At 37.5% G+C, this 12,482-nt stretch overlaps 1 protein-coding gene across 5 annotated transcripts in view; it reads right to left on the reverse strand.

The window, feature by feature from the left end:
- Positions 1–2,274: 2,274 nt before the first annotated feature.
- Positions 2,275–12,482, reverse strand: part of RAB30 (RAB30, member RAS oncogene family) — a 103,116-nt gene continuing 92,908 nt past the window's right edge. For 4 of the 5 annotated variants that reach the window (XM_021062576.2, XM_084975503.1, XM_084975504.1 and 1 more), the window contains exon 5: positions 2,275–11,382. In XM_021062576.2, coding sequence (XP_020918235.1) covers positions 11,132–11,382 — 251 coding nt within the window. In that variant the 3' untranslated portion in view covers positions 2,275–11,131. The remainder of the gene's footprint in view (positions 11,383–12,482) is intronic. The other variant, XM_084975505.1, reaches the window with a different exon arrangement.

The raw sequence follows: 12,482 nt of genomic DNA on the forward strand, positions 1-12,482 counted from the left end.
CAGGTTTCATCTCTCAGCTGCAGATGTGTTGCAGAGAATATAGATAAGCATGTAGGAGGTATAGCCTTCCATTAACAGATATGAAATAATTGAGTAAATTAATGAGTGATTCTCAAGGTTTTTCAAAACTCTGATTTCCAATTTGCCAAAGAATTGTGTATCTGAAGCGATACACTGCCCAAATGGGAAGCACAATGATCTAAATATTTAGATATTTGGAGAATAAACCACATTTAAGTTTTTCTTCCAGTGAATGGGACGCACAATGATCTAAATATTTAGATATTTGGAGAATAAACCACATTTAAGTTTTTCTTCTAGTTTGTACATGAATAAGCATTTAAAAATTCTATTCCAGTTTACAGTTTGTTCCATTTAACTAATGGAAAAAAAAACAAAGTGCAAGTTGAAATAACTTGTCAAAATTCTCTTAGTGGCAAAAAAAAAAAAAAGAAAAAAAAAAAAGCAGAACGAAAACACTTTATCAAAGTTTCCCCTCCAACTAGTGGTATTTGCCTCCTGGTCTTTGCTGCTTATGACTTACTAAGTCATATTAGAATCATATGAAAGTGCCAATATCTGATTTTGACTTACAAAACAAAATTTCGTGTCGTTCAAATTAATATTATTAATAGAACACTTAAAACCACAGCATATGTAAATTCAGAAGAGAAATTTCTGCAAAAAATTTTTGCAGAAAATATCTTTTCTTGGCCACGCCTGCAGCATGCAGAAGCTCCCGGTCCAGGGATCAAACGCATGCCACCACATCAACCCAGGCCACTGAAGTGACAATGCTGGATCTTTAACCCACTGAGCCATATGGGAACTCCCAGAAAACATCTTTAAATGAAGCTGCTAAAAGAGCAAAATTATTATTACTTACATTATTTCTGATTATTAATTAGAGTCTCATACCAACTGTAGAGAAACTATCACTGGACAAGAACAAAATTATAGTGATTTTGTCAAGTTCAATACTTTATGAATGCTAAATGATAATGTCAAATAATGTCAAATACATACTGCCTACGGTCAGTTAACTAAGAATACCATGCCAGGGAGCCCGAGGTCGTAGTGTGCTTCCTTTGTTATCCTGTTAACTCTACTTCGTTCCATGACCTACTGTACGGACTCTTAATCCCTCAAATGCATATCCCAAGGCAGAGGGTGAGAAACAAGGATTAGGTTGGGGATGAGTTTCAGGAAAAGGTGCAAATCTGTTACTCTGGCAGTGGAGGTAGGAGACATCTAAAAGCAGATTTCTGCCCTATAGTATATGCTCAATAAATGGTGAATAAATTAATAGGTGAAAGAATGAGGGCCTTATTAGTAATGATAAGAGGTCCCATTCCTAATTATGAAATAATATTTTAATGATTAAAATATTTAAAGATATTTTAAATGATATCTTTAAAAAAGTAGAACCATATAAAATGTGTTTTAGGACTTCCCACTGTGGTGCAGTAGGCTAAGAATCCAACTGCAAGTGGCATGGGTTGTGGTGAAGGTGCAGATTCAATCCCCAGCCCAGTGCAGTGGCTTGCTGCAGCTGTGACATAGGTGGACGTTGTGACTCAGATTCAATCCCTGGCCCAGGAACTTCCATATGCTGAGGGTGTGGCCATTAAAAAAAAATGTTTTAGCCAGATCTTTTTTTGTTGTTGTTGTTGTACCCACAGCATGTATAAGTTCCTGGGCCAGGGACTGAACCCACTTCACAGCAGCAACCCAACGCACTGCAGTGACAAAGTGACAATGCCAGATCCTTAACCTAGTGTGCCACAAGGGAACTCCCAGCTGGGTCTTAAAGATATCTAGTGTCCAGATTTTGTAGTTGGGAAAATTAAGGCTTGAAATTAAATGATTAACCCAAAGTCGCACAGCTTCTCAGTGTCAGAACTGGAATTAGAATTTGACTCCTGTTTCTCAGTGCAATACGCCTTCTAATATGATAGGATAAAGCATCTTTCTTACCATTAGAAAAATCAGCATATAATTTTCACATCCTGAATACAGCAGAAGAGTCTTATTTAGTGTTACAATTGGAGGAGGCCTTAAAGATTACTCAGTCTAGGCTCTATTTTACAGGGAAGAGATTCATGGTGCAAAATGTTAAATGCTTTGACTAAAGTTAGCCAGTTAGAGAATCGCCATTGAAACTCAAATCTCCAGATGCCCAAATCCAGAGCACATTCTACATCAGGCTGAAGACAGAGTGTATTCAAAGCTTATCTGCTTCTTACATACTTTGATGGCACATGTTTGTCCAAATGTGGGCAACAGGAAATGTTTATTTATATACAAGTACATGGGAAAGCAATTTCCATTCATCTTTTTAAAAAATCTGTTACAAATAAAAAGTTATTAATACATTCATCCTTTGCACACAAAATACATTCTTTTTACTTGTACTCTCAGTATGAATTATTTCTTAATAATAAAAACCAAAGCTACAATGGACAGTCAAGTGTTTTGGCAATTTGACAATCTTTTTTCAAGAAGGAAAATCCGAACTTTAAAAGACAGTCAATATACACAAAGGAAATTATATATTAAAAGTGCTCCTCCAGTGAATCCTAGAAGATTAAATGAGTGCTGCTCTCTAGCGCGATTTGTAGCCGTCCTTTCAAACAACACAGAGGATTCAGAAATTCTCTATGTGATGACAACTCAATTTCTACAAGACTGAAGCAGTCTTCATGAATGATAGGCTCATAGAAAGATTCTTACAGACATATTAGGGAGTTAGCCATTATTCAGGAGTCTCCTAATTGACCCAATGATCTAAGATGATAAGTTGCATTCTCTAAGTAGATTTGAAGAGGTTCTGCTTAAATGAACACAAGTGACTTGATGTGCTGGACTAACTGCTTCAAAAGGAGATGTTAAAACATATGCCCACATGGAAAGCTTATACACAAATACTTATAATAGCATTATTTATAATAGCCAGAAAGTGGAAAATAACCCAAGTGTCCATCAAATGATGAATGGACAAGTAAAATGTGGTACATATATACATACAATGGAATATGCTTGAGCCATAAAAAGAATGTACTTATTCATGCTACAACAGGAAACATGCTATAACACAAAAATTGAAAATATTATGCTAGAAGCTGGACACAAAAGAGGATGTACCATATAATTCTACTTATATGAAATGTCCAGGATAGGTAAATCGGTAGAGAGAAAATAGAGTAGTGTTGCTAGTTACTGATGGGGAAGCAGGGAGAGAGACTGCCAATGGGTACAGAATTTCTCTGGGAGACGATGAAAGTTAGATAATGGTGATGGTTGCACAACTTTGTGAAAATACTAAAAAACCACTGAATTGTATACTTTAAAGGGATGAATTGTATAGTGTATGAATTACATCTTAATTTTGAAAAGAGAAACTGCAACTCTATTTTAAAATACTTTGCTCAGATTCCTGTTCCCTCTCCCTCTTTTTAATGTTGATTGAAGTTTTCAAACAATCACCTTTCTACAGAATGTTCTCAGTTAACTGCACTCAGGTCACCATTGGCTTGTATTTTTCTAACGGGCATTTTATTTTTTAAAAAACACATAAGACATAATACAGCATACTGTTAATATCTGCATATTAACATTTAAAATCAAGTATTTTGCTTGTGTTGAAGCTAACAGTTAGATTTTATACACCTGTGTTTTCAGATATTACTGAGAATCTATGCTTGAAACCGATAACCAATTAAGAGTTGAGTTCATAAGATCTGATGATGAACTTGTTTGTTAAAACTATGTGTATGTTAAAGATCCATGTTTCAATAGAAAGAGACAGAAAAAGGGAAGTCAGGGATTCTCTAAGTCTTCATAAAACAACTTCTCTAAATATTTTAATGAGCTGCTGAGAAGACCTCCAGAAGTATATATTTTGTATTTTATTTTATCCCTATACTAAAAGTCATGCATTAAAATGCAAGCAACAATATATAAGGGGCACACTTTTTCCCTTTAGATTATCAAAAATCTTTCTTTATTATCTAAAATTTTGAGCAAAGGCTTTTTTGCTGAAAACAGCAATTTTACCCACTTACATTTTTGTAAGTGTATTTACATAAATATATTTATGTAGCTCCCTTACATATCATCAAAGAAGCCCCAACCATCTGGTATGTCTAGAGGACACTTCAGTGAGCAGAAATTAGAAGCCAGCATTCCAGTCATTTGAAATTTTCTACAACAGGAATATGAAAGCCCCAACACGCCTTAAAGGGATAAAAGGATTCACCCCCAAATTTTTTTTTGATAAATCTACTGACATTCATTGTCAAGTAGCCTATAAGAAAGTTCCACTAACCTTCTTCAATTGTATAGGACAAGAGGATATTTGTTCTTAATGATTACTTTCCAGAAAGCAGTATGTTTAGCAGCTGTTTTTCAGAAGGCTTATCAAGTTTTGCTATTGTTATTTAATCCAGGCATAACTATGTAAACTTAAAAGCTGTGCACCATTCAACCGACTAGTAACAAATTATCCTAGCAGATTCTTACCTTTTGTTATTCTGTGCATGATTTTTTGCATTATTAGGCATTTGGTATTTCAATTTTTATTTCAGAACTTAATGCACATGCAGAAAGGGAAACCTTGCTAAATTTAGGTGTTGAGAATTAATGTCTAACAAATAATGTCATATATGAAATTAAATTCTAAAAGCAGATGACAAAACTGGGATGAATGACTCCATTTTTACCAAGAGGAGAAAACAAGAGCCATACAACCAGAATAATTCTTCAAAAGCACACTTGGTTACCAATTATATGTTAACTAAAGAGGAAATACATAGATAATTGAAGAGTTAATTAGATTAAGCTTGTGATCCACATCTGATATCAATAAGAAGCTAAGCATTTATGAACACCTAGCTTGATATTCCCCAAGGGAACAATAATTATCACCTTAATGCGCTTTTTCTGACTGTCAATTAAAAAAAATGAGGCAAAAGGGCAATAATAAACAGCAAACATGGCCCCTTAAAAAGACAAGATCAACCCATTTTTCTTATGGAAAATGGGGTCAAGAAGAAAGAGGTTTAAACTGCACTCTGAGGTATTTCAGTAATAAGGTTAAGTTTCCTGATAATGAGTTTATAATCCTGGAATTACACATTGGGAGAGACGGGAGAGAATACCCCCCCCCTTTTTTTGCCCCCGCCGGTTGAACCCACAGCATGCAAAAATTCCCAAGCCAGTGATCAACTCTCACCACAGCAGTACAATGCCAGATCCTTAACCCACTGAGCCACCAGGGAACTCTGAAAATAGCTTTCTTGAAGTAAAGAAGTGGAGTCTCTTGGGTAACAATTATGCCCTAAGACAGAATAGATGACTTTGTATTAAGGCCCTTTCAGAAATGGAGCTCTTTTTGAAGTAGGGGGATTCTTTGTTTTGTTCTAAGGATGTATTTTTGTATTAGACCATCGAAATCTACTCCTGAGGGAGAAAAGAACTAATATTTGAGTGCTGTTTACCAAGCCTTGTACTTTCAATTTATCTAATTTTCACAGTAATCCGGACAGGTATTATTAGTTTATCTTGTGGATGAGGAAACTATTTTTTTTTTTTTTGCTTTTTTCAGCTGCACACATGGCATATGGAAGTTCCCAGACGGGATCAAATCCAGGCTGCATCTGCAACCTACGCCACAGGGGAAGCAACACAGGATCCTTAACCCACTGCGTGGAGCCAGGGATTGAAAGAGCTGACCTCTGTTCTTTTAAAATCATTTCCAGATCACGTTTTTTCCAAGAGAATCAAACCAACTAACCAAATGTCATGTGAGATTTTTCCATAATAGATCTTGGGGATCGCTTTCTGCCAGTGACCACCAGCTCATCTATGATAGGAGCTGCAAAACTTCATGTCGGTATATTTATGGAATCTTTAGCTGAAGATTTTACTCTGCTAAAAAGACCTATCCTGAAACTCTGAAGACACCAATTAGTTACTGAAACTGAGCCTGGCCTATGTTTGGCAAATAACAAATACATAATTTCCATGATTTCATGTAACTTCTATTAAAAATAATACCTGTTTAATCTTTAACTCAAGAATTAGTTTGTGATTTCAACAGGACGTCAACGAATGGACTGGCAAAGCAATCCCAGCCTAGGGCATAACGGCAAGCCAGGCTCTTCAACTAATGACATGTAATCAACTTCCTTCCTATAGGATGGGATGCACTTTGGGCAGAAGGGCGAAGCTTGAAAAAAAAATCATTAGCTCTGGGTCACAGATATTTAATTCAACATGTTTTGAGGAGCATATTACTGCAACATAGAATTTTAATAGGTCATCTGGTCTACCCCAACAAATGCTGGGATCGTCTCCACATCATCTTTGCTAAGTTCTTATCTAGCCTTTGCTTGACAGAGACTATCACCTAGAGCAGCCCCTTCCGTGGTGAAACAACTTTTTGAGACGTTCTTCCTAGCATGAAGTTCAAATAGAGGCCCGATGACCTCTATTCTCTGGGCCTCATTCTACCCCTTTGAATCAGAGTCTTGCTCTCTTGTACTAATGATATGCCTCTCTCTTTCCCAAACCACATTTCCCCAAATCCTTCAAATATTCTTCAACTGTCTTCAATTTTAAACTCCTTCACTATCTTCATTATGCCTCAATTTATTTTGAAACTATGGCTCCCCAAAATGACTGCAATGTTCTAATGTCATCTCCCTTGCTCTAACATTATTATACTCATGAGCTATTAGAAGAGAAGATAATTTCTTAATTCAGTATGCTGTCTCCCCAGTGTGAAGAATGTAGGGGAAGGCAGTTTTCCCTCCAAACACAAATAGGCTCATGTCACAGATACAAAATCCAAAAAAAAAAAAAAAAAAAAAAAGGACAAAGAAAACACATCCTTCTCTTATCCCAAAATTGGTGTTCAACCATACTCATATGTGGAGCACATTCTGTCAGAAGGATGAGATACACGTTTTTTTTCACTGCTTTTGATTTTCTGGTTAAGTCTCAAGAGTATTATAGTTGCATTAAAACACACCTGTCAGGGCCATGGTTGAGGAGAATAAGTAATCAGTTGCAGGTAAACAGAAATTCTAGAGGCGTTCCCTTGTGGTGCAGCAGGTTAAGGATTTGGTATTGTCACCGCAGCAACGGGGGTCGCTGCTGTGGTGTGGATTCCATCCCAGGCCCAGGATCTTTTACATGCCATGGGCGCAGCCAAAAAAAAAAAAAATCTACAAAAAAGAATGTATAAACCGTAGAAGACCTCTTCCAGAGGCTAAGCAGAGATCACTAAAATACTTGTGATCATGAAATACAGAGAGTTCTGCAGGATAAAGAAACATCTTTAACAAAATCTTTAACACCATTGGTTTGATACTTGGGGGAAAAAAATAGTCCTGTCTGATTATAATATGATCTCATTTACGTAGCGTGGTTTATTTTTTTAAAAACAATGTTTTCATTTTAGTCAGAGGACCAATTCAAAATCACTTGCAACTGATATTTATCCAGAAAGACTCATTAACTGAAAGTGGATGCTGGGCCTGGGAAAAATTATGGGTGAGCTCAAAGGGTAAATGAGGCAAATCATTATCTAATACTGGAAGTCACCAGTGTCCTCCAAAGGCATACGCTCATGAACAGAAGAAAAAAGAAGAGTCCAGTCCTTGTTAAACTCTGCCTCCTCTCTCCAACAAGTCTAAACTGCTTAAAATAAGTAACCCCAATCCAAATATTTTACTGTGGTCAGTGGTTTTTACCTTTCTTAGCAAACTCTCACTCAGAAATTGACACAAGGTCAAATCAATCCATTTCACTTTCATTTTTGGTTATTGATTCTTTACTCAGGAAGAGGTGCTAATATGAAATGACTTTAAAAAAGAGGGGAAAAAAAGCCAGGAAGAGCTAATGGCCTACTCCAAGTAATCCACAGAAAGGATAATATGGCCCCATATAATCCTAATTTAAATGTTAACATAATTCAGTACATGTAACAAAAGCATACAAAGGAATAAACAGCCTTGCACAGGTAAGGGAGAAAGCCTAAAATCCTTCGAGGATGCAGTCTATATGGAGCCATATCATTCATATGAGCGAGCTATGTGATTTTACAGATTCTCCAAACCTGACTCTATGACATGAATATGATGCATTGGGAACTGAAAAGTTTTGCCATATATTAAGTAACTTTATTTTAAAAAAGGAAAAGATCTCATCAAAATGGAAGCAGGCATGGTCTCTGGTAGTCTTATGAGTCAGATTAAGCCAAAGTGAGTTATGAAAAGCAACCCTCTTTTTCATCAACCAATAAAAGAGAATTCATTTTTATTTAAGAAGGCTTGTCTTAGCAAATATTACCATGACAAAGGTGAGTAGGCAAACCATTAAGGTTAGATTCTGGCCTGGGTTAAGATCACCCCATTTAATTAGTGTCCTTTCTCAAGTTCTATTTGAGAAATTTGTTTAACCAGAAGAGCTCCTCTTGGCACTTAAGTCATTTATTCCACTAATATTTATTAAGCACCTACGATATTGTCAGGGCTTGTTCTCAGACTTGAGCTTCATCAGTGAACAAGTGTCCAGAAGGCCTAATCTAAAACTCATACAACTAAGAGAACAGCCAAGAGAAAAAAAGAAACAAAGCCCTACATTCTCCTGTGTCCTTGCCTACACACCATGGATAGGTCACAGAAAGACTAGGAAGAATGACAGGGAAGAAAGGGGTCAAGGGCAGAGCTCTCTAATCCCCTTCTGAGTCTGGCCAAGGGTGGATAAAGAAGGCTGAGGCCTAGGACATAAGAATTTCAGAACACAGGCATGGCCTTAAGACCTGTTCTTATATCGCTAAATCTGCCCCAACTAACAATATTCTATTCCCTAAGCACATAAAACAACTTTATTTTCAGTACACTTGGCTGCTGTGAGACAAAGTTCAATCATGACATGCTGGGGACACTGGATTTTTGCCCCAAAGGAAAGATGATAAACCTCAACTTAGGGACATTTCCTCGCCATTTAAAAAGGGTTCTTCTGCCCACTTTGATTAACGTGTTTTCTGAATACCTTTCACTCGCTCACTTGGTGGGGAAAATGGGGAGGGAGAGGTGACATGATAAATTATTTGGGTTGGTGTTTCTTAAAATGACATTTCTTTCCTATAGAGATAGATTCTAAAATTTAAAAAAAAAAAAAAAAAAAAAAAAAAGCCATTTGACCTCTGGGATCTCTCTCTTACCCACAGGATCAGGACAACCGTGCTGAGGCCAGCCATAAGTAGCAGTCCCTTAAACAATATGTATGGTCTCCATGTGCAAATGATGGGTGACTCTGAAACCTGCTCCAGGAACACTAGAAATGCTTCACCAATACCATGTCTCCACATGACTCATTGCTTTAAAACTCAACAGCTTTTACACATCAATGTATCAGGGCTGAGATTGCCACTGTCTACAGCAACAGGAATTACACATCATCATAGCCTCATCCCGTTACTCATCCCTTGGTTATGCTAAGCAACTAGCTACAGAAACATCTGACAGCATCAACAGCAAACAGGTTTAATTATCTTCCCAATGTGCATGAATATCAGTGAACAAACTAGAAGGTATCAACGTATGGCACTGAAGAAACAGTAACATATTCAGTAGCACGGCTTCCGTCTTGAGTTCTGCTTTTAAATTGGCTAAGTAAAGGCATATCATACACCTCCATTTGAATTGGAGATTTGCAGTAACACATGCATAGGAAGGGGAGGAAGGGAGTTAGGAGGAAAGGAGATTAAAAAAACAAAAACAAAAAAAGGTGGGGGGGGGAGACGGGGAAAAAAGAGGAAAAGATAAAGAAATGGGAAACAATGTATGGTCATGAGTCTGAGAGTAACATTATTATAGAAGATGACCAATGACTACAATCTGCTTCCACAAGCAGAAGTTTTCTAAGGTTATCACTGCAGATACAAAAATGGTTCGTGAGACTTTTCATCTGTTGCTATTCTCACTTACCATGCTAAAAACATCTACAAAATCCTAAGCCTTGGTCTGTCCAAGTTGGATAGTACCAGGTCGTAAAAGATGTGACCTGCTATCAAGGACTGTGCTCTGCTTGGAACTCTGCACTGCAGTCCATTATTCCACAGTATTTTGGTCAGATTGGGTCTATTTTCTCATACTTTTCATGAAGTCTTTTATAGTAGAGTACCAACCATTCTCTCTTTTTTTTTTTTTTTTTTCATTTTTCAAACTTTTTCATTTACTTAAAGGGCAGGAAAGATGGGAGAATGGAAGAATAAAATGGTAGAGGTTTAGAAGGGAACATGAAAGGAAATTATTCTCTTTTCCAACAAATCCAGCCTCGAAAAGGTCATACTGAAATTTTGAGAAAGAGTGCTGATTCATGGACTTCTCTTTTTTTTTTTTTATTTCTAGGTAATGTATTTAAGGACATCAACGTATTAAAACGTTTGGTCTGAAAGAGTGGATTCATTAGCACCAAAAGGAGTCATGGAGCTTGTATCTATTATTAAAACGATGATTGTTAACTGTTGTCATGGGTAAAGGTTTCGTTTCATTTTCACATCCCAAAGTTCTTGAAAGTGCCCGTGGAAAAGAGAAATAACACTTTTCAAAATCTCCATGGAGTCATCAATATGCACCACAGAGACAGGACTTGGCCTTCCCAGTTTTGGTTTATCTGGTAGATAAAAAAACCCCCAGGGCCCCCAGAAGCCCTAAAGAGCAGTCCCCACATGCACCCACTGACGTGCAGGAGGGATCTCTACAGTGCACTGCCCCATGGACTGTGTTCAGGAATGCGTTTTACTTGCTTTTTTATTAAAAAAAAAAAAAAGAAAAAGAAAAAAAGAAAAAAAAAAGCAACATGCTCTGCAGATCACGGAGTGCCTAGTGCAATTTTCTCCTTGATCCAACTCCAGACTGCAAAAGGGTGAAACCATTATGTGTTCTGCTAATGCTGGCCTGTGGATGAGGCCCTCGGCCTGCCATGCTTTGTAAGCTCAGGAGCCCACAGGAGTCAGAAGGTCCCAGAGCGGGAGCCAGAGTCAGCGCCAGATCTCTCCAGCAATTCCGGGCCCATCAGGGCAGCTGCTGTTTCCTCTTGCTTCTCCTTGCCTCAGCCTTCAGTTGAAATTACAACAAGTCAAATAGCTGATGCTTTTTCCTTCTCCAGGTAAGGGTGAGGATACATTGTTCACAAGCGTGTTCTGCCTGGCTTCACTGATGAGGCGGCATGCTAAGTCAAGGAAGAGTTTCTCCACGTTATCGGATTCCTTGGCTGAGGTCTCCAGGTAATACATGTCCTGAGCTTCTGAGAATTCTTCAGCTCTCTGCTGGGAGACCTCTCTCCTTTCAGCCAGATCGATCTTGTTGCCTAAAACAGCGGTAAAGTCAAAGAAGGCATCGTCATTTGACTCTTTTGCAAGTTCGGAAACATCAAGATTCAGCTCCGCATTCGAAGTCAAATCAGACAGATGGGCAAGTAAAGCAGAACAAGTGTGACTGTGATTCCTGGACTGTTTGTTTTAAAATACCAGGGCCATTTGTAATAACAAAGGACTGGAAACAACCTGAATGTCCATCAGTTGGGCACTGGCTGAACAAACTACGTTACATCCGTAGGTGTGTAAAGCAGCAAGGAATATCTTTATAGCCTCCCACAGAATGAGACATTAGGATATATTAAGCAAATAAAGCAAAGTAGAAAAAAGTGTATGTAATATACAACTGTCTAAAAAAAAAGAATAAAAAAATACATTCAGTTTATCTGCTTATTTTTTTTAAGGAGAGAATAAAACAAAATTTTAATTTTAAACATAATGGTTACCTATGAAAAGGAGCAAGGTTGAGGGATGAAAACCAGACCTCTCTAAATATACTTTGTTTTATAGATCTGACTTCAGAACATTATCAATGTCTTATGAGATTATACAGTTCATATGAAATTAAATATAAAAAGCACTTCCTAAAACTGAAAGCAAAATTAAACAAATGAGCCTGTTTATCACAAAGTGATGTCATCACACAGAGAGGAACCACTTCAGGTGAGTTTAAGATAACTTCACCAGTAATTTAGCCAGGCATCCCCAGTGGCATATATCCCAAGGACAAAGAGAATTGAAGGAAAAAGTCCTGAACTGTTGCCGTAATCATCTTGCAGGTGGCGGTGCTGACATTATTATTCTGGGGCTGCTACACATATTACAGGGGAGAAGGCAAATCAGTAATTATGCCACGGCACTGGGGTAGGGAATTCTGGCACAGGAGAAAGGAAATCCAGTTATAAGATTAATGAGGTTGAGTGAAATTTCTGTAGTCATGAATTACAAACGGAAGTATCAGTGAGAATCATTCATGGTGTTATTTTATCTTTAAAAAAAAACTGTCTCCTTCTAGTCTGGAAATCTGACAAAGGTGATATGTCAACTGTGTCACACAGCAATGTTGTTCACGGTAAAAGTGACCCTTGATTGA

The sequence above is a fragment of the Sus scrofa genome, chromosome 9 (genome assembly GCF_054392235.1).
Source record: "Sus scrofa isolate SSC_HxYL_T2T_F1_AM1 chromosome 9, Sscrofa_HxYL_maternal_Yorkshire_Landrace_v2.0, whole genome shotgun sequence".
NCBI lineage: Eukaryota > Metazoa > Chordata > Mammalia > Artiodactyla > Suidae > Sus > Sus scrofa.